This window comes from Protomyctophum bolini, assembly GCF_963924005.1.
Source record: "Protomyctophum bolini genome assembly, chromosome: 7".
NCBI classification, from domain to species: Eukaryota; Metazoa; Chordata; class Actinopteri; order Myctophiformes; family Myctophidae; genus Protomyctophum; species Protomyctophum bolini.
This window is the reverse complement of record NC_137868.1, coordinates 18,977,068-19,000,815: the sequence shown is the minus strand read 5'-3', so window position 1 is coordinate 19,000,815 and position 23,748 is coordinate 18,977,068. Positions and strand designations below refer to the sequence as shown.

The 23,748-nt window shown below is 43.4% G+C and overlaps 1 protein-coding gene across 2 annotated transcripts in view; it reads right to left on the bottom strand.

Annotated features, from left to right (window-relative positions):
* Positions 1–540: 540 nt before the first annotated feature.
* Positions 541–23,748, bottom strand: part of limd1a (LIM domains containing 1a) — a 37,550-nt gene continuing 14,342 nt past the window's right edge. The window contains exons 3-10 of one of the 2 annotated variants that reach the window (XM_080768462.1): positions 22,358–22,459; positions 14,498–14,565; positions 14,265–14,333; positions 11,244–11,306; positions 9,068–9,198; positions 6,505–6,556; positions 2,259–2,327; positions 541–1,068 (exon numbers count right to left, since the gene is read on the bottom strand). In XM_080768462.1, coding sequence (XP_080624588.1) covers positions 928–1,068; positions 2,259–2,327; positions 6,505–6,556; positions 9,068–9,198; positions 11,244–11,306; positions 14,265–14,333; positions 14,498–14,565; positions 22,358–22,459 — 695 coding nt within the window. In that variant the 3' untranslated portion in view covers positions 541–927. The remainder of the gene's footprint in view (positions 1,069–2,258; positions 2,328–6,504; positions 6,557–9,067; positions 9,199–11,243; positions 11,307–14,264; positions 14,334–14,497; positions 14,566–22,357; positions 22,460–23,748) is intronic. The other variant, XM_080768463.1, reaches the window with a different exon arrangement.

Here is a 23,748-nt window from a genome sequence, read left to right as displayed (position 1 = left end):
GTGAACCGGTGTCAGTCACTGAAGCTGAAAAGGCACAGTACAGACAGTTTATAATGTATTTCCAATATGTACACAGCCAATGCAAAAGTGATATTTACAAAATCAGTATTCAGTGGGTGTAATGACTTGTTTCACTGTGTTCCAGGAGACAATGGCTTTGGAAAATGATTTCATCCGTCTGTGACAGAAATGAACGTGGCCATTGCTTTCAAGGCACAACAGCTCATTACATCAAATAAACATCTCAACAGGCTTGAATAAACCACTGGTTCTTAACATGGGGTTCCAGGGTCTGTAACCCTGACCCATGTTCTCCAGAGAGCCACTAGATGGTGCTCTTTGATAACAGGGAAAAAAGCACATTTGGTACCATGTGTACACTCTCAGACCCCTTTTCCACCAAAAGAACTTTGGTTCTAGAACTGGTTCCGTTCTTTATTTCTTAGGGTGGTTTATATCACATCTGTATCTTCCAACCTGAATAGTGACATGCCAACTTTGGTTCCCACTTCAGGGCAAGATTTTTTTTTCCAGTTCCGCACCAACTTTTAGGTCTGAACAGATTAATTTGGTTCAAAATTAGTCCAGAAAAGAAAATGGAACCGATTCAACCCCAGTGGAAAAGGGGCTTCATAGAGCAGACAAAACAAAGCACAGGATTTTACAGTGCAATTTGGGCTTCCAGTTTAGTTCACAAATTCTCAACCTTTTTTAATTCCAAAGACCCCCCATTTAATATAACTTTTTCTCTGGGACCTGTCAGTGTTAAAGGGTCCATTTGGTTCCATCTGTACACTCAGAGTTAGAGCCCCCCGGTAGCCCCCTGGACCCACTTGGACCAGTGGAGTAAACAGCATTCTTTGGCAGGGGAAAAAATAGTCTGATCAGTTCTCCGGAGATCCACAAGATGGCGCTGTTTGACAACATCTAGCGTTGGTAGGAGGAGGCAGCGATGGGCGAGGAGCAGCCAGGCTCGATGTGTTTGAGGTGACAGGAGTGACACAGCAGGTGACCGTTGAGTGGGTAGCAGCGGTGACCCTCCTCGTCGTTGAGCTCCATCTTACAGTCCTACAGCACAGAGGAAGAGGAGCATTGCACACTTTGTCACATCGTCACAGCTGAAAAGTGGAATTATTCTTTTATTTATATTTTTTTCAGCAGAAGAAAGCAAGGAGGAAAACAAAACGGGAAAGGAGCGGGTCAAAAGAGAAATCAGAGATTTGTTCATAATACTGTAGCACAAAAAAGTAGCAGGTATGAACACGAGGTTCATAGCAAAGGCATAACAGTCAGTATGACGGCGAGCTTGGCAAACCTCAGCCGTTATGTTAAAGCCCCCCGCTAAATGAGTTCATACAGAATCAGAAACGTCTTCCACCTCTTTAAACCTATTTACAATTAAGCTGCAATTAATAAAATAAATAAAGTTTCAACCTAAATCTTGTCCGGGGGTCTGCGGCCAAATGCACGCGATGCGAAAAGGTTTGAGAACCACTGGCCTGGACAAAAATGCTCCCCTGTCCCCCTGAGGAGCTGCTGATTTGTTTCCAAACAATGAGAGCTGTCAGTCACTCAGCCTCCAGCGAAACAGGAGATGTGCTCAAGTAAAAATCATGAGACAGAGTTGAGGTGCTCCCCGGCCTCTCTCTATAAAATCCTCTGCTTTCATTTAAATCCCCAGAGTGTTACGGGTCAATTTGGTTACATTTGTACACCCTAGGGAGTTAAATTGACGATGGGCTTTAGTGCATTTAAGCTTTAGCTTGCAATTAAGCCCTACAAATGAATTAAGCTCTCATTCTAGCTCTCATGGGCGGCAGTGGCTCAGGGGTAGAGTGGCTGGATGGGAACAGGAAGGTTCCCAGTTTGATCCCAGGATCCCCCAGAGTTAGTGACAAAGTGTCCTTGAGCAGGACACTGAACCCCTAATAGCTCCCGATGTGCAGGTTGGCGCTAACAAAGAACTCTGCGCTATATAAATGCAGCATTTACCATAACAGCTCTTTGACAAGCAGCCGTGGCACTACCAGCTGTAGTGTGAATGTGAACATCGTCTGAGGTAATTTCTCTGTCACAAAGAGCCAAATCCAGACTTAACGATACAACGTTGCTGGTCTCACACCACGCACTGAGCCCAGCAACGAATTAACAAGAAAAGCAGTGCACCTGGCAGGTTTCATGTTTTACATGCCAGCGACCACATAGGATGTGCGTCTACAGGTATGCACGTTTTGACTAAAAGTTTGTTTTGAACCCACCTCACAGTGATAGCACTCCACGTGGTAGTCTTTGTCCATGGATACAACTCGAATGGTTTCATCGGACCCCTGGAGAGACAGACACATGGACAGATAGGTCAATCATATCAGTAAACATTCGGCATGAACCCTGGAGAGAGACAGACACATGGACAGATAGGTCAATCATATCAGTAAACATTCATCTGACCCCTGGAGAGAGACAGACATATGGACAGATAGGTCAATCATATCAGTAAACATTCGGCTGACCCCTGGAGAGAGACAGACACATGGACAGATAGGTCAATCATATCAGTAAACATTCATCTGACCCATGGAGAGACAGACATATGGACAGATAGGTCATGGATACAACTCGAATGGTTTGGTCTGACCCCTAGAGACAGACAGACATGGACAGATACTGTAGGTCAATCATATCTGCAAACATTCCACATCCTGCCTCAATGCCTCATGTGTATATTCCTGTCCTTTTTCCCTTAGTGTGTGTGTGTGTGTGTGTGTGTGTGAGAGAGAGAGAGAGAGAGAGAGAGAATGAGGAGTGACTGATGGAGGATCAGCTGGGGTGACTGTGTGATGAGCAGTGATTGAGTGAGTGTTGAGTGAGCTTGTGTGAGTAGACGGAGTGGTGTATGAATGGGAGTGGCTAACTGCAGGTGGACCTTGCTGGTGATTGGCTCCTTTGAACAGGCTCCTCTATAAAGCTCAGTCATTCTGATGTCTTCCTTCTAGCCAAGGTCTAAGTACCAGAACTTTGTTCAGATTTTAGCTTTGTGATCTAGATGTAATGCCATGGGTATGTAGGAGTGGGTGACCTCTCTTTTTGTCAATTTTGTATTTTCTTTTTTTTAAAACATATGTTTATTGATTTTTCTTTACAACATAGTATTTTCAAAGCAATTATTCACATATACACCCCCCCCCCCCCACAACCCCATGGCAGCACAAATACTAAAATCTTCGAAGAATCAGGAAATGTCCATAAATACAGCACAAATGAAAAAAATAAAATAATAATAATAATAATTCAACTTTGTATTTTGATTTCCTTTGTGAGTTGTGTTTTGTGTTTCGGTCCCCCCGCTGAGGTATTGTACACTGTAATGCGTTTTACTCAAATAAATCCTAAAGCCTAAAGTCTGTCTGAATTGGGAACTGGGTAGGAGGGAGCCCATTTTGATGTTGCGACCCAAGGTTCCCCTAGTCCGGGTCGTAATACCGACCAATAACATTCACATGAACAGCATTTTAAACCACATGTAATAAAAAATAAAATCACACCCGTGTGAAGTGAGGGGCGCTCTTATCGTACATCATCATGACGTAAAACTGTATTTGTTCAGAGTCAGACACTATGACGTAAAATCTTCCATTCATTGTCAATGGGAATTTAATGTTTGTGGACACACCAAAAGCTAGACATGGGCCCCTCAAAAAAAAATCACACAACCTAACATAAGATCATAACATCCGGTCTGGAGTTTTGGCTCTTCAAAATAAGAGATGAACAGGGAAAAATGCAGGTGTGAATTATATCACAATTTATCAATAAATGCTGGCGGCCAAAGCGTTCTAAGTTGTATTTATATTGACTCACGTGATGTCATTTGCCATTTACTTGGTCTGAACGTTTCTACGGAACAAAAAACGTCATAACATAACGACAAACGTCATGGCCACAGACGTGATGTCACAGACGGGACACAAAGCCAGACTAGCACCCCTCAAAAAAGAAACACTTTGACCCAAAGATAAAAAGGTATTCAGACCCATACGGAAATAAATCCAACATACTGTAAAAACAAACACTTTGACCCAAAGATAAAAAGGTATTCAGACCCATACGGAAATAAATCTAACATACTGTAAAAATAAACACTTTGACCCAAAGATAAAGGTATTCAGACCCATACGGAAATAAATCTAACATACTGTAAAAATAAACACTTTGACCCAAAGATAAAGGTATTCAGACCCATACGGAAATAAATCTAACATACTGTAAAAATAAACACTTTGACCCAAAGATAAAGGTATTCAGACCCATACGGAAATAAATCTAACATACTGTAAAAAGCAGGTGTGCAAGATTTACAAACAAAGATAAACCAAATAGCCTGAGTTTTGTGCTTACGTCATGCATTCTTGTGGTGACAGAATAAGCGTGACAAATTTCATGCAGGTGCGGGACAAACTAAGTAACCCTCCTGCACACATTCTGTACATACAGTATGAGCACGCTACTGTACCCCTCCTCTGAATACCCACGTATGGTACTGTGAGAGGAGGGGAGGGCATTCCAGCAAAGTCAGCTCTAATTTTGGAGGTTTGGAGCTGCATTCTGACAAGTACTGTATGTAGTGGTGGAGAGTAAGTACATTTAATAAATTAGTGTGTACTTAAGTACTGTATGCACCTCCCACACCTGGCATTTTCTTTTAGTCGGTGGTCTAAAATAGGACAAGAGCCTATTGATTATTTATTACCCATCTGCAAACAGACACAGAGTGGCAGAGTACAGCCACACTTTATCTAATACCATGAAAGTGGAGCACATCACTCCAGTTCTTGGATCTTTGCATGTCAATTTCAAAAAGAATACTGTTGGTTTAGCAAGCATGGTTCACTGTGTGATGTGATATGAACCATCCAGACCTCTCGGGTCAACTGGGAAAGGTCTGCTTTCTTTCCCTAAAATCAAAGCTAAACATGGGAGAGCAGTGTTCAGTTTTTATGTACCACATGAATATCTAGAAAAAACTCCCAGAAAACTGCAGGTCTACTAAAACTCTGTTCTTTTAACGCACAGCTAAAACATTTTGTTTTTTACTGTATTCAAATGGACTTGGATTGTGTGTTTAGGTTAATGTTACTTTCTTATAACTATTTTATGACAGTATAGCTCAAAAGTAGAAAACATAGCTGATCTACAAGCTCAGCTATTTTTGCCTTTCACCAAAAAAACAAAAAGTTCAAATGTTTTTTGCAAATAATGGTCGAAAGTGATTAAGTGTGTTTGCTTTACACATATTTAACAAATGAAAAGTATTAACAACAGCTTGTGACTAAATAATAACTATATTGGGATCCATTGGTACACGATACGAACGGTGACACAAGCATGGCATGTTTACTGAACACCTGCTGGCTAAAGTTCACCAGGTGAACAACTCTTTTAAAAGAGGGAAAGCTGATCGCCTGACGCACGCCTCAGACCACGTTCCCCTCGCTCCACATCACCAGGTCTTTAAAGGGATACCTTACCGCACACGCTAAATCATCCTCACTTCTTCCTTAGGGGCACGACGTTGAGACATCCAATACCTACAGTACCACCAGTGGTGGGGAAGTTACCACCTACAGTACCACCAGTGGTGGGGAAGTTACCAAGTACATATCTCTACAGTACAGTACAGTACTTGGGTAAATGTTACTTTACGCCACTGCCTGTTACTCAAGTTCACCTCCAGGCAGCTCATCGGTCTGTAACCACATGAGACACAGGTCGACAGGGTTGGATAACGCGACATTGTATTCGCTGGTACAGTTATTTTTCATTTCATCAGTTCAACACAGGACATTTATACATCACTGTCTGGCAGAAACCATCTATCTATCTATCTATCTATATATATATATATATATATATATATCGTGCTGGTATCTGATGGCTGATAGATCTAAATGAGATGGAATGAGAGCCCTATCTAGAAGGGGAAATACACAAGTCGGTAAAAGGCTGCACAATTTACATAGGTATCAGCTCAAATCACAAAAACCCTGCCTATGTCAAAATGGGGACACCAGGTTGAAAGTGCTTTTGTGTCGGTTTTGTTAAAGATTTAAAACTGTGAATCTTTTTTGTAAAGCTGGTTACAAAAATACTGTATCTACATTTTTGATGTAGTTTTGCATCAGTCATTTGTTTTGTTGGGCAGTCACGGTGTGACAAATGCTTCCTTGTAGGAATGTTCAAAGAAGTGATTACGATTCTTATTCACCTTTCTTCGTGAAAGGATGACCTCACCACCTTTAACCACAGTCTGCAGTTACAGGGGTTGATTGTGGTTTATTTTAGCTATCAGTCTATCGTAAACTGAAACAGGAGTAGGCCATTTGATAACAGAGCATGCCGTAATGTATTGGCACTGAACCTGTCCACAGGACTTTGAACCAACACACAGCATTGTGACATAATCCTCATGACTAAAGTGCTCCGTATTGCAGGTTGACGTGGTCTTACCTCAGAGGGAAGGATGGGCTGGTTACAGGCTGCACATTTAGGAGCCAGGACCCTGGGAGAGTCACACAAACAAAGAAACGATGTCACGATAGAACATTTTCAACTGTAAACCCTGAGCCTAAGATTATTGTAATGCTACTGTGCATGTCTGGTGTATGTACCCCTTTCAATCCTTAACCATTTAAGACCTGAGGTCAATTCTACAAATGCCTGTCTGAATCAGTAGTTCTCACACAGATTTTTCTAAATGTTCAAAAGTAGCACGCCACATATACAAGTGCAGTATATCTGCTATTTTTGAATAGCAAAAATCTAAAATGTCACAGATGCTTTTGCAGTTTTGGGCGAAGGGTAGTCCACACCCTGTCAGTTTGGATGAATTGTGATTGGTCGTCATCAATTTGCTCTGAACGTGTTGTGGGGCCATCCACTTGAAATAGGATTGTTTTGAAAGAACATACAATACAGTAGTTATCGTTCTCGGCATGGACAGGCTTTCACAACTTTAAATATGAGCACAAGTTACATTGATGACAAGTTGACTTGACCCTACACTTTCCCTCTCGGACTGCAACGGCCGGTCTACACTTCTCAACCAACCCTAGTATCAGCCAGGGTTCTGGTTCCACTAAGCAGGGATAAGGGTATGCCAGGTCTGCAGATGTGCTGGCTCTCTCTCACGCACATCATTCCACCAATCGTTAAAGAGTAGGAAAACAAAACAAATCCAAAAGCTAAATGAATTCATTTTTTCCCCTGCCTGCAGATGGTTGGCACCTGGATGTCTGCACCCAGGGTCTCAGTGTCCAGGGCCATGACTGAGTCTGACATACATAAATAGCCACAGCGATTGCGCTCAGAATATAGAGCCATTTAATCAATAACCCCACCTCAACTCTGAGAGTGCACACAATCGAACCAAATGGACCCAAGAGGGTAACAAAAACAAACAAACGCAAAAAGAATATGGAGATAAGAGGTTTCTGCCCACAGCGATGCTATACTGTACTGGTCTGCACACAGTGCATCCACAGGTGACCATAATTACATAACATTGGTGATGCAGTGGCATTTGTCCTCCTTCCATAAAACCAGTGGAGAGTTTAAGTGGAGAGAGTGAGCATCCAGGTTTTCTTTTTTACTTTTTGCAGCTCACAGCGCACTGATTGTTCTAGCAGAAAGTCACAAGCTGTGCTGCTTTTCCACTCGCTCGCAGCCTCAGTCGCTGTGTTGTTCGCATCCCTCAGCCAGCAAGACCCCTGCGTTTAGCCCGAGAGGTGCAACGGCCACCCCCCCCCCCCCCCCCTTCAACTGCAACAGGACAGCAAGTATTCCCCCGCACCCACACACACTCCTTGAGAGCCTTCTCAAGTGTCTGGCGCACGTGGCGGAGCTGGGGGGTGTTACAGAGGGAAACCCAACCCACCGTGGACCCCCTGAACCTGATCTGGTCGTGCTTTCGTTTTAAACATAGCTTAGCAGAGGACAAACATCAATACCACTCTTTAATGGACTCAAACACTTCCCTTTGATATTTTTAACAATGTCAACATCTTTTCTTCATTTGTGAGAAAAGCAGAGTGAAGTGAAGTGGGGATGGCAGCTGGTTCTGTGTCAGTGTGGTGTTAAGGCCATGCACTGCTCTGAGCCACCAGGATTCACCCACACTTTCTGTGATAAATTTCCTACATTCATCATACTTTGGCGTCATCTGCACCCAAGTAAGCAGACAAAATAGTCAAGTACTGTACGTACAATAGGTTGCACATTTAGGGCTCAATTTTCATCACCGCTAAACCCCTTATCCCTAAACTTTTTTTTACTATTTTGCAAAACATTTTTGAATAATTAAAATGGCCAGTCTACAAGCTCACAACGTGTCAATGTAGATTGGCTAGTTGAACTATTCAAAAATGTTTTTCAAAATAGTAAAAAAAAGGCAAAAGAAGTTTAGGGATAAGGGGTTTAGCGGTGACGAAAATGGAGCCCTTAGTGTCTGGCCAATCACACACACACACACAACGTTCGTATTTGTGTCTCTGCAGTGATGGGGGCGGTATTGGGTAACCATGTTCCCCAACACAGCTTCCATCTGGGATCTCTCAGGGAGTTCAGCTAACACCGATCCGATCCGTTCCGTACCGAACCAATCAGCGTGAGCTAAGCGCGGGATATGTGCGAAACCGGATGTGAAGCTATATAGACACGTCAATATGATTGGTTGTGTTTGCACGCCCACACGGTGATAGACAGACGGTCCCATCCAATCATCTACCAAGTATCTTGAAAAAAAGGAACAGCCCCGTCATCAAATTTGCTTCCGAGATCCCAGATCCCAATAAGCTGTGAAACAAATTTGTGTAGAAAGCTTCTTGGATCTGGCAGCGTCAGGTTAGTGGTGTTCAGCTAGTTCGAAATTCTCAGAGGTGTAATTGCCTGCCAAAAGAAGCTGTGTTTGTTTGAGCGTCTGCCTCCACAATTATGTCATTGGGTACTTATTGACTGACTTTGTTTGTCGTTATGCTGCCAGCAGCCTTTGATGCAGTAGATCAACCATGAGTACCTGTGATAGTCTTTGATGCAGTAGATCTTGTTCTCCGTGTCCACAGTGAAGGGCACTCCATCCAGACTCTCGTTGCAGATGACACAGCGGAAACAGCCTGGGTGGTACGACTTCCCAAGAGCTTGAAGGATCTGCGACGCACACACGAGCACGCGCGCACACACACACACACACACACACACACACACACACACACACACACAAAGAAGGAGAATATTAGGTCAATACACTATGAACAGACTTCATTCTGTCTTTTTAGTAAAGAGATCAAGACAAAAGAACCATTGTTCTTTTTTGGGGACATACGTAATTGAGACATACGTACACCATCTTTACTGTTGGCTGTACATGAAGCATGCTGGGTGTGTATGGAGAACACATGTACACTCGTGTTCCTATGCTGGTACACTTCAACTCATTACTTTGTCATCGCAAGAACACACACACACACACACACACACACACACACACACACACACACACACACACACACACACACACACACACACACACACACACACACACAGCTTTTCCCACCAGCTTGTATGTGTGTGCTTAATACTCATACTTAATACTCCTTTAAAGAGGTAAGTAGGTAACGCACATCAACAGGTGGGCGGCTGGGCTAAAGAGACTTCAGTTTATAGATGGATAGAGCCTGCACACACAAAAAAATACTTCTTTATTTAATATTTGTCTGACAAAGTTTTGATCCCGTTGTGGATGACCTGATGAAGATCCACAACAGGATTGAAACACTGGCAGATGAATATTAAACAATCTTTGCCCAAGAACGCGGGACCTCGTTTTTCTGTCCACAACCCGCCTTTGCCAAAAAAAAAAAAAAGTACCTATTCTGGTGTGCGGGCTCTATCCATCTGTAATAATACTCCTTTAAGGGTTACCATAATAATACATATATATATATTTATATAGCGTGAGTACTGAAAGTCGCTTTGCAAAACAACTTGATTAGGAGAAAACGGTTAAAATGTAAAAAAAAAAAGGGAAATTAGGCAGGGAATCAGAGTCTGAAAAGGTGGGTTGTGGTTTTAAACGTGGCGAGGGTGGGGGCAGCTTCAATGTGAGCTGGGAGTGAGTTCCAGGCTCCAATGCGACAGATGCTTTGTTGCACCACAAAAAGTCTGAGGAAGAGCTTTGAGCTCGAAACGTCACAGCTTTTTTGTGGTGCAATAAAGCATCTGCCACATTGGAGTGTGGCAGATGCCTCAGTGTGCGACTGTTTACTTATTGGTCCTTGTTTTACTGTTCGTCGCTCAGCAGCTGCCCAAATTCGGGTTGTAGATGTGCATGTCGTTTACACCCTGAGCGGCAAGGACAGAGTTCTCCGTTCAATCAATTCGTAACGCCCAGCAGTGCACTCAGGACGGAGATTGATCAAAAGGACGGAGATTGATAAAACCGATCGCATCGCTCCACAGGCTGGGAGAGTCTGTTGCGTAACATTCAATGTTATTCAATTCATTCAATGGATATTGCATAACCGGGCAACGGTGGGCATGCATTCCCAACGAATAGGTCAATATTGTCTAATGAGTTGCTCAGAGACACTTCGTCACATAGACTGGGCGAGGCCGGGGGGGGGGGGGGGCGAACCGGCAACTTTCTCATTCCCAGGCGGCCTCTCTAACTATTCAGCCATGGCTACCCTTGAGCCACTTAATGTGCGGTAATATCACAATTTTTTTTATCCCCCCCCCCCCCCCCGTTTTGCTTCACAAACCAAATGCTGTTCGTCTATTATGACATGCCCAGAATAGAGATGCTAGAGCTCATATGCTTAAAAAGGAAAAAGTGAACACACACACACCACAGTCGCCACTTCCTCCCGAGTAGTTATCCAGATGTGCCCACAGGAAGCTTATTACGGGTGGAGTTACTGAATGTTTGAGGAAGGAATCTGCCTCTGCGCGCACGCACGCACACGCACACACGCACACGCGCACGCACACGCACACGCACACGCACACACACACACACACACACACACACACACACACACACACACACACACACACACACACACACACACACACACACACACACACACACACACACACACACACACACACACACACACACACACACACACACACACACACACACACACACACACACACACACACACACACACACACCCCCTATTTGCACTCACCATGTCCATGATCAGATGGCCACATGCGTTGCACTTGTCTGCAGACTGCTGGAAGCCAGAGTACTGAAACACAAGGAGGGGACAAATGTCACAATATGACACAGTCACAGCCACGTCACGACGGTCTGACACTGAGGTCAAAGAGGAACTGAAAAAGCATACACTGTAAAATCCTCAGCATTAAATAAACTCTAAGAGGAACCAAATGGACCTGTGCACTCTTTGAACAATCATTTGCACATCTTCATACACTCATTTGGACAAAAGATTACAATTTAATTTAACACATCACTCACTAATCTTTTCCTCAGAGTCAGTTGAACTTCAATAGTGAATAAATGGTCCACATTTTGGTTCCACTTGTCTACTCTAATTTAACACTACATTCTTGGAGTTGCAGATTAAATTAACACAGAGGATTTTACAGAGTCTTTCTTTACTAGATCTGGGTGACAGACTCAATCAATCCCATACTTCCCATAGTTTATACTAGTATTATCACGCTTCTGTTTGATGTGCTGATGAAATCACATACATAATCCAAAGGCTCTACCATGTTTCTCTAGGGCAGTAACCAAAACAAGTGACGTGGAAATATGCACTCTTAAAACAATCACAGATGTTAAGGATTAGTGTATATTCTGTGTACTGCATTAATCATTGACTCGCAGAGTCATCTCGGATCTTTCCGAGGGTCTTAAGGCGGAACCAAACCAAGTCGTGGCATTTGTTACAAAACTACAGTATTTAGATGGGTGGAGTTCTGCAACAGTTCTGTGAATTAATGTGGAAAAGGCACTGGGTGGCGTCCACACAAGAATGCCAAGAATGGCATTTGGTGTCACATAGGGGGGAGGACCACATCAGAAACGCAGATCACGGCGTGGGCCTTCCACTCTGTGGGTCACAGACGAGGTCAGAAAGAGAAGGATGAGGCTGGCTGGGGCCACTGTGTAGGGCAGCTGTCATCACCATTATGTTGACGATTCATTGTATTTTTCAACATGGAAACGATTTTGAAGAGTATGCAAAAATAATTGCGAATAATTGTGACAGGCCTAGCACTGCGACAGCCACCCGGTGTGGAGAACCATAGACATAGAAAGGTAGACGCCTCCTTCAGATCGGGGATGTCTGTACTCAAGTGAGGGCAAGCTTCGGTGCTTCACAGAAGCTTTGTGCGTCACAGAGCATTCGTTCGGTAGGCCAATCAGAGGCAATGTAAACGTTTTTTTCTCACGCTAATAAAGCCTCTTTGGATTGAATTGATACGTCCCGGAAAAGACACGCTGTGAGTGGCCAGTAGACACTTGAGTGGCAGTGTGGCCTTCCGCACTTCGACCACACTTCCGGTGTCTCGTCGACCGGATTAAGGTTGGTGAGGGGTGCGTTTAGGGTTGGGAGACGGTTAAGGTTAGGTTTAGTTGTGCTGCCCCGTTAGAGGTTAGGGTTAGGGTGAGGGTTTGAGATAGGTTGTAGGACTAATGACTGGTCTAACCAATGACTAGTCTAAACTAAGTACTGCACCCCCGCACGACGGTAGACTGCACCCACACTGCATGCAACACCGCCGCAGCTCGAAGCTACTGACAGCAGCTGCTAATGTTATAACTGGAGAGCAGGAAAGCCATAACGAAACACCGTGATTTAACCATGAACAGAACGTCGTAAACTGACGCAAACAACGGACACGAGGTTGTGACAGAAACATACATGATAATATAATAATAATAATAATATGGGAGAGAAAGAAAAAAATGGGGACAGATGCACAACAGAGAGCGCTTGTTTAACCTGGCATGAGTTCTTGTTTTTAATCAGCAATGTAAACACAGCAAAGCTTTGACCCGGTTCTGCTCTGAACAGAAGACATTCTTGTACACCATCATCACCAAAAACTTTAATTAATTGAGTTGAGACTTGAGTGTTCACTGTACATAGTACGCTCGTTTACTCTACACCAAATATGTTCACCAAAAGATAGCAGATCTACACGCTCACGTTGTCAACTTAGTTGTGATGCGTTGTGAGCTTATAGATCGGCCATATTTTGCCATACGTTCCAACCAGAATAGGGATGCTGGGGTTCAAGTGCTTAAAACGTCCACCAGCCCCACATAAACCATCGCTAAGTACCATCTCTAGTTACTGACCTTCCTCCCCCCCCCCCGATCCCACCCTGAGGAGGAAAGCGATACGGGAATGACTGCGCGAGATGCTCGAAGCCCGGCCACCGGGTCAAGCTCTCCTGTTTAAATTTTATGTTTAGGGGTCAAACTCTCCCGTTTAACTTTGACGTTTAGAAGTCACACCCACATAATCGCAAAGGGGCCAAGGGGGGAAAGACCTGCCACACTTTTTGAGTTGGAAATAAGGTGCTCAGAATATGAGGACCACCACATGGCATGCACTTTCCTTGGAGGCTGTAATGTAGCATTTGAACTCACCCCTGCAGACTCTGAGGAATGACGTCAGTTAAGGATGGATTTAAAGTTATAGGGCCCCATATTGCCTTTTAAAATGGTTCAACTCCATCTCCATCGACACATTGTGAGCTTGTAGATATTAGTAGCTTGTAGCTATTTGACATATTTTAAAAGGTTTTTTAAAAAAAAGGCAAATAAGTTTAGGGATAAGGGGTAAGCAAGATATAGCCCATAGTCTGTGGAAAAGGAAGTGACTCTGAAACAGTAAAATCAAATTTATCCATTTGTAACTAAGTCACATAAATTAACACTGAGGATTTTACTGTGCAGAATTGAAAAGACATAGGATTCATGTGCTAACAATCAAATGTATTTAACAGTGTTAGAGATATTTTGTTGTTAAAAGAAACTAAAGGTGATATTGTTAAAGACATTAAAGCTCTATCTATATTACGATAGTAATATAGTATTAGTATAGAGACACAGTATTATTACAGTATTTGTTCAGTAACAGAGAGAACCCTGCACAAAGATTATTATCAGCTCGTGTTCCACCTCCAGTCTTGTCTGCTCATTTATTTGTTTCATTACTTACAATTTCACTCGCTTCTCCTGTGTCCTGCATGAGTTCTCTCTCCTGATTGGATGAATTTGGTATCCTGACCTGAAAATGTATTTTCTCTGTTTACTAAACAGCTGGAGAGACAGGGAGTCAGACCCCTGTTACTGAACAAACACAGAGCATATTAATAATGACCATTTAACAGAAACTATGCAACAAACAGCACCTTTAAAAGAGCCTTACATCAACCAACACCTGTCACTCACCAGAAAGTCTTCTTCACAAAACACCTTTCCTCCGACGTAGTAGAACGCTTTCCCCCTTAACCTTCGACCTAACAAAAAACAAGTAAACAAAAAGGAACAGGACTGTGAAACAGAGCATTTTAATACATTCAAGCGCAAATAACATGCATTTTAAAACTGCTTTTAATATTTTAAATCATGTGCCTCAAACTTATTTCTAATGGTTTGAGCCTCAATCACCACTCTGATATAACCAGTCCTTGTCATTTCTTTATGGACTTTGAAAGCAGTTTTAGCTGCAGTACCGCAATGTCCTGAGGTGGTGGGGGTGCTGGTATGCAGATTATTTAATATTTGAGTCATTATAATATTGATGCTAGATAAAACCAGGCTCGTTTCCATTCCATGCCAGCTTGGAAAATAAACAATGGTGGACATTGTAAACAAAGTGGAAATGCAAATTTGGAACTGAAGACTGAAGAAGAGGAGGAATTATACAAAGTAGGCAGGGTGACATTGATGATCACGATGAGGACAAAATCAGTCGAGCTGTTCCTGAGATTAATTTCCATTAAAGCACCCATATGACATGAAAGCCTGATTGTTCAAAATTGGTTATTTGTGGGGATAGAAAACACATATGGGAGCCCCAAAAACACAAAGGAAATTGAAAAAGTTGATTTTTTTATGTGATAAGTCCTTATAACAATTGTCTTTAAAACAGTTTTCTGAAAAACCTAATGTTTCCATGTCAGTGGTTCTCAAACTTTTTCATGTCATGACCAGTTTGAATGGGTTAAGACATTTCACTCCAGACTCGAATGGCCCATTTCAACAGTTTGTGAGCTTGTATGATGGTTGTGAGCTTGAATGATTTATGCATGGTGAGAGTGACTCATGTATGTTTTGTTATCTGCAAAATAAATAACTGGAGTGAAAAAGTACAATATTTGCCACTGAGTCGTGGGGAAAAAAATACTCTGGAAAAGTAAAAGTAACACAGTAATCGAGTACATCTACTTGAACAAATATCGCCTGTGTGGAAGGTAGCAAACCGCCACGTACGCTTGTTAATTTCCCAGACGCCCCAAAACAAATAAACTGCATTTCTTTTAATGGCAGGTCTAGTGTCCTCCCGATATAATTTGATTGGAACAACACACACTCACACAGAGCCGGGTCTGTGTGTGTGTGTGTGTGTGTGGTGTGACAGTTGGGACACAGGGGCGAACATCTGGACCAGGCTGTAGCACCCGTGCCGACGGCTGACACACCAGGGGAAAATGTGTGCCGTTGAATTCAATTAGCGACAGACAGACATCAGTGATTAAAGGGGAATACCACTCATTTTCAACATCTTTGTGATGTCACTGAGATGTACTTCATAATGTTACTGATTTTTTTCAGAAATCCAGTTCTAGGCAACACAGAATGGGGGGCTGTATAGGAGTGGCTAGCACCACTCAACAACCATTTCTCTTGGTAGGACCAGGGAAATGGTCCTCAACAATATCTATTACTTTATTCTACCAGACTTGTGCAGACATTATTTTTGGCCTTCAAAAGTAAAGTAATAAAAGTACACACACAGAGAGCACTTCCTGTCTGTCTGCAAGCTAGAATGATGGCTCTATGGTCTGAATGCGGAGGCTCCTGTTCCACACACACACACACACACACACACACACACACACACACACACACACACACACACACACACACACACACACACACACACACACACACACACACACACACACACACACACACACACACACACACACACACACACACACACACACACACACACACACACACACACACCTCGCTACGTCTGCCCAGGTCCCACAGGAAGGGGGAACATTCCACACATTTTCTTCAGAGTGCGTGGGGTGGGGTGGGGGCGGGGGGTAAAAGAAGAGGGGTGAATAAGAGCGTTCTTCGTTCTCTCCCTCCAGAAAGTAGTTTTTTTGCCACTCAGTAGACGTTCTCGCATAACTTAACCGTTTTGCGTTTTAGTGTCAAATAAGAACTGTGTTCTAAAAATAAACAAATGATCCCATCGGTTTGACTCATATGGATATAAAGAATGAACTGATGAACACGCTTGCATTACTGTCACTGAATTAGTTACATTTTCATCAGAAACAGACTATCAAATATGAGTGATTGACTACCATAAACGAGTTGCCACCCCGACAATATCGCTGAGACAGTTTATTTGTGGATCACAATGCTTATACAAGACGGTTTTAAGATGACCCAATGTTATTCTCCATCGAGAAATGACTTCCGCAACCCAGGGGATGAACGAGTGACATCAGGACCTCAGTACTCTACACCACCATTATAAAAGGACACTGTTCAGAGGCCTGTATTCGAAATTAAAAAGTTTAAGCATCGACTTAAAGGAGATTCAAGGTTTCTGCACAACCAAGACGATAGTATTAAGACAATAAACCAGTTACATCTGGCTTCTATCTTGAGCACAGAATGAGATGAAAGAGCCGAAACGGTTACAGCACACGCTGTTCTTCCACCAGGTTTCTTTGAACCTTCCAGCTAATGAATGCTAAACAACAAGTCCACAACACAGTGTCCCTCTGACTCCTAGACGCAGACTAATGAATGCAAAACAACAAGTCCACAACACAGTGTCCCTCTGACTCCTAGACGCAGACTAATGAATGCTAAACAACAAGTCCACAACACAGTGTCCCTCTGACTCCTAGACGCAGACTAATGCATGCAAAACAACAAGTCCACAACACAGTGTCCCTCCGACTCCTAGACGCAGACTAATGAATGCAAAACAACAAGTCCACAACACAGTGTCCCTCCGACTCCTAGACGCAGACTAATGAATGCAAAACAACAAGTCCACAACACAGTGTCCCTCTGACTCCTAGAAGTAGACTCGTGATTCTTGAGTCTTTGAAAATCAGCATCATCTGAAATTCTTTCTACCCCATTATTACATTATCTTCCCTTCCCTTCCCTTCCCTGGCAACATAATGTGAACGGCAGTTTCATGGCCGCGCCGACGCCCAGCCTCTTGCATGACCTTCTAATGCGTTAGGGGGCTGTTTTTTTCTTTCCAATATTTGTTTATCAATAATTTTACTTACTTTTTTCATTAATAGAAAATGTATTAAAAAAAAGTTAAGAAATACAAAAATTAAAATATATATCATAAACACGGCTCCCTCATGCATTAGGACAATTGTAAGTCACCAGAACCAGGGACGTGTCACGTGTGTTCAAGGTCCAATGGGCTTATACAGTATAGGAGTCCCCCCTGATGCAATATTGAATCAAGCAACATAAAAACTGTCTGGGGGGCCTGAGTAGACTTAGAGAATTAATCCAGACGCGTGTTGAAGTGAATTAGTCCTTTAAAATCAACGGTCAGGGTTTTGCGGTTTCGGGTTAATTACTGACAAACATCCTGTGTGACAGTGTGGAGAGGATGACTTGAGGATGTCGGGAGACTCAGGCTCTTCCTTTTCTTCACATTCCTGCATTTTCCCCCCTTTGGAAGTCAGAGAGGCAGAAGGATTTAGATAAGACTTTTAATTAAAGACAGAAGTCAAGTCTGACGGTTTGAAGACCCCGGGAAGGAGGAGCAATTTATTCTCTTTCATGAAAATGCTAAATACCTGTGTGTATTGTGTGTGTAATGTAAATACCTGTGTGTATTGTGTGTGTAATGTAAATACCTGTGTGTATTGTGTGTGTAATGTAAATACCTGTGCAATGAAAACAAAAGCTGGGGGATTTTACACGTCAAACGTTCTGCAGAATCCCGCGAGTTATCTCATGTGAGTTGCACTTCGCAGAAACCCCTGAGACTCAGTGATCTACATCTCAGGCAATTTATTTCACACAAAGCAGTATTGCAGACTGTTTGCGTTAAGATTGAATCCCAGATCAGATCTCAGGTCCAACTTGAAACACATACAATATGAATGTGTTAAAGAAGCAAAAGTAATCTTCTCAAGTAATCTGATCCAAGTAAAACGCAAATGGGAGGTTTCGCTCAAGGCCCCGGAGTCACAAAACTATGTACCATTCAGAACCAGTAACATCCTGGTTTGTTTTATCTAATGCATGGGGTCCTCAACCAGGGCTATGCAAACCCCTAGGGACGTTTTCCGGTACTGCATGGGGTTCTGCAAAATTGAGAGGAAAATAGGATTTTGTTTATAATCTGTACAAAAATGTGGTGACCGAGAGTTCTAGACTAATTACTCACTACATATGTATACGTATGCACAGCCTACCTATTTTAAACTGCAATTAAAGCAGTACTTTGAGACAGAAGGGGATCAGTCAGTGCTCCGAAGAGGTAGAGGACACCCCTGCTCTACAGACGGGTGATTGGCTGGGATGAAGGGGCTACTGTTGCACAGGTGGGACGTGAAAGACGGTGCCTGTACTCAAACCCCCATTCAGCACTGTGCCGTGACCGTCTACGCACTCCCACCAAGTCCAGCATTAACCACTTCTCCGTCGGGTGGAAACCTCATTATGTCCAAAACTGTGACTATTCAGGATTCAAAATTTAAAATAGGTAAAGTAGCAGATCCAAATGCTCAAAGCGTGTCGCTTCGCGGCATGTTTCGCGCTTGTAGATCTGCTACTTTTGATACTTTTGTGCGATCAAGTAGGGCATTATTTTACTTTCTTTCTCCTTCTACGGGCCTCGTACCCGCTCCAGTTGATTGCTTTGGTAGTGGTACCGTAGATTAGCTCATAACCCCCCTCTCCCCCTTTACAAACAGGTCTTAATCAGCGCCAGGCTTCTGCAGGGCTGAGAGAGGGCTTAAGGTTGGTTATTCTCAGTCTAGTAACTGTCCAGGCAGCCAATGGGAAGCCTCAGGTGAAAGCCCCCCTGCACAGACCCCTTGAAACAACAGCCTGCACTCTCACTCACTCACTCACTCACACACTCACACACTCACAGTCTCACACACACACAATGTCTCCTCAACTCATCTTCATCGTTCCTCACTGGCACCTTGTAGGGGGGGGGGGGGGGGGTGTAGGAGATGGAGTCTATATGTTTGGGGGGGTGGGGGCTTACGGTCATAAAGTCTTTGTTATGGAACTCAACTCAACAAGTGTGAAGGTCAGTGAAGATCTGAGGAGGGGAGATTCCTCGCAAGACAGTGGGCACTGTGTGTGCGTGTGTGCCGTGTGCGTGTTAGCGTGCCTCCGTCTCTCGGGGCCCACAGCTGACATAACAGACACCCTGTGTCCTTCCTCCACACAGGGGCCTCTGGAGCCTGCATTCCTCCCCAGCCAGGATGCTCTCCCCCTGGGGGGCCATGGGGCAGGCAGCAGCCCCCCGTGCCCTCAGCCCTCACATGGGAGACAGCTATGAGAGGTATGCACTGCTACGAACACACATGCCGCTCTCTCCTCTTTAAGATGTCATTATCTTTCCCTTTCAGCGATCGCCTCCCTCTTTTCATCTGCTGACACGCACATGTCTCGTGTGTGTACACTTGCGCACACACACACACACACACACACACACACACACACAGATGTGTGGGTGTGTGCGTACTGAGTTCAGAGGGGGTGCAGAATAATGAGCCTGGACAGGGGTCATCACTGTGCCACACATAGACCACCACAACAGGGGGAGGGGGGCTTCTTAATTGGTGGTCAGACTCATCCAGGCTGGCGAGCCATGTCAGCTGCTAGAAGAACGCCACAGTGGTAGAATGTAACATTACTAACATTTCGCTGTCGGCCAGAAACCTCCTATCTCCATAATACAACTTTTTGTCGTACTTCATCACACTACAGCGTCACACGAAATATCCGTGGGCTCGAAACACACGTTTGGAGCTTGTAGATCTGCTACTTAAGTACATTAACTTTACAGGACTTTTAAAACTTTACAGGACTTTTACTTAACCTAACAATTAAGAGTATATACATTTTAGTATTGCTGAGCTGCAAGTAGTAAAGACAAATCCAGAGTAAGTCTTCTACCACTGCTCAGGGAAGGCCTTCCATGTGATCAGCTGTCAGGGTTGGTGAGGTCTGGCTGGAGATGAAATAGTCCAGGATCCCAAAGCCTTATCAGAGCACTGAAGCCTGGGGCCTAAAGAATTTGTCTGCGCATGTGATAGTTCCATCACTCAATCATCCACTGACACAATGAGTCAATTACATGGATTGAGACGGAACAATGCCAGCTAGAGGTGCACACCCAGGGCGCCATGTTTTCAAGCACTCTGTGGTGGACAAATGCATACATACAGTACAGTATGCACAGAAAGACTGGCAAAAAAGACTCATTACAGTAGGTTAGCATTTTGTCAAAGACTAATTAAATAAATATAATTAAGCTCAAGTTGTCCGTTTGTGCACAAACGGACAACTTGAGCTTAATTTTATTTATTTCACCAATGCAATAGGTGAAATTGCATTGGTGTAGCTACCTGGGTCAGCCCCCCCCCCCCCCCCTGTTACGATTTGCTGTGCTAAATAACATACTAATGATTTTGGAAAAAATAACTTCTGGAAAGGCATCATTTTCAATGGCCGCCAGGAGCTATGCAAAAGGAATACTGGGACCAACTACATTGCGATGTTTTTTTTACAAACGATATGCTCCTTCCTAACACCATGCCAAATGTAAAAACTAGTTACCAAGTGCAATCAATCACATAAATGATGCACTTGGTATAAAGTATTACAAAAACATATTCCCTGTTGTCCAAAATTATTGCTGCTTAATGATTAAGATTATTTAACTTTAACTACAGTTCAGATATGTTTCTGGTTGGCAGGAAGCACAGCTGTAAAAAATAATGTTGGCACTTCAATGGCAAGCTCCACATTCTCTGCCTTTTAACCACTGGAAACAGTTACTAAGTGATGTTGTAATAGAGCGTTGCAGTTCCGCCCCGACGAGCGGCCCGGAAGAGAATTTCCCATTATTTTTTTCACGTAGACGTTTCAGAAAGTATTTATTTAAAGACCTTTAAGCCTCTGACGAAGCCAACTGGGTTTGTTGGACCAAACAAATGTTTCTTGTAATTATTTGTTTGGCCCAAAATTGTCATGAATATTGTCATGATTTGTCAGGAGCAGAGTATTTATTTAAAGGTCTTTAATTAAATACTTTTTGAAATGTCTATGGGAAATATTAATGGCCGCTCGTTCTGAAAGGGGGCGGGGACTGCGACGCTCTATAATAGAGCTTTCTACAGCTAGATTAAATGGTGCTAATTATCAGACAATAGACAGTTGGAGCCACATTCTCTATCAAGTTAGAACCTCTATTAAATAACTTTGTTGTTATTGTTGAATAGGAAAAAGTATGAATGAGCAAACTAGTGATTGGTGCAGTGTGTTCATCAGGTGACTGACTGAAGCTGCATTTTGCTGCTCTCCAGAAAGCAGCCGTGTTCACCACAGTGTGGTTCCCAGCCCTGTGCTCTTTGTGTGGGCCGGAGGAATGACCGACACACCCAGAAACCAAACACCAGCCAGCCAGCACTACACGCCTCTCACTCTTATCCGCGGCAGATTGTGGGATCGCCGCTCGGGGGCAGCGGGTGACAGAGGTAACAAGGTACAACTTCCTCGTCTGAACACAACAGGGGGTTTAGCGAGAGCTGTTAGCTAGGAGGCCACACGACCAGAGTATTAAAGGACAGAGCATGTCACTTAAGACACTTAACATTTAGGGTGAAGCTGTGTGTGTACTAACTTACTGCATGTGCCGCCTGCAGTTGAAGCAGCCGTGTGTGTGTGTGTGTGTGTGTGTGTGTGTGTGTGTGTGTGTGTGTGTGTGTGTGTGTGTGTGTACACTTACTGCATGCGCTGCAGGTGAAGCAACCGTGTGTGTGTACTTACTGCATGCGCTGCAGGTGAAGCAGCTGTCGTGGTACAAGCTGCCCATGGCCTGGCAGGCCTGGCTGGCTCCATACACCGCCTTGTTGCACTTCACACACATCCCTGCAACATAACACAACACAACACACATCAACATTTTAGGACAGACAATTGTTTAAATGCCAAAACACAGCAAGCTCACACACTGCGCTTTTGGTGCACGACATTGGCGTGCAACAAAGTATACATCAGCCATGATTCTCAAACCCCAAACCTAACCCCAAACCCCACCCAAAATATTTTCCTTATTGTAAACTAAACTCTTTTTAAACTAGAAAACAACCGTTTCTCTTGTAAGAATCAGGACAATATTGGAATTCTACTATAGTGGGATATTTGGCCGCGCACGCCACGCACGCACACACACACACGCGACCTTTCATTGAGTTCCATTGACTGCATTCAGGCTTAAGATGACAAAAATTAATTCACCCTCACTCCCAGATTACTACATGCCGAACCGAAACTCCAACCACTGACCCTAGAGATGAACACCCCCCCCCCCCCCCTCCCACACACACACACACACACACACACACACACACACACACACACACACACACACAATGACCACTTATTACTCACACACCCACATGTGTACATGAAAACAGCTCATTACACACTATAGCAGCTGTAGACTATGCAGCCCAAACGTCCATTACTGGGAAAAGCCACGGTTATAATTAGTTGCACAGCAAAGATAGCAGATCTACTAGCTCACAAGCTGCGACGCGTTGTGAGCTTTTAGATCGGCTATGTTTTTGGTGCGTAGTACCACCCACGTGTTTAAGTATAATAGTCAGACTTGAAGAGATATGCTCAGGAACATATAGTCATGACTCATGATGTCACAGGTAGGTGTTGCATTTTTTAACCACCCTTTTTCTCCCCAATTTAGTCATTATGCAAAATGTGGAATGACCTACCGAAACACATCTCAACTCCCAAAACAAACTCAAAACGAACCTAAAAGAAGTCCTGTCCTCAAAATACAAGTGAATAGTTTCACTTCATCAAGACCTTGATAGTAGAATGGTATATTTCTCTGTCAATATACCATATGATTATACTGCGCTTTATTCCAATAGGTTTTGCATTTATATTGTATTGTATGTTTTACTGGCTAAGTGCAAATGTGCAATGCACCACAATGGAAACAAGCCTCTGTATCATTTTGCGTTATGCTTTGACCATAACCTTGGTCAACACTTGCTCAAAGGATTTTGTTTTGATCTGTTGCTATGACAGATGTGAAGTCAGAGATATACTCAGAGGTACATTACAAAACACTATTATTAGCAGTATTATTATTATTAGCAAGATCAAGGGAAGTGTGGGGACAGGGAGGATGT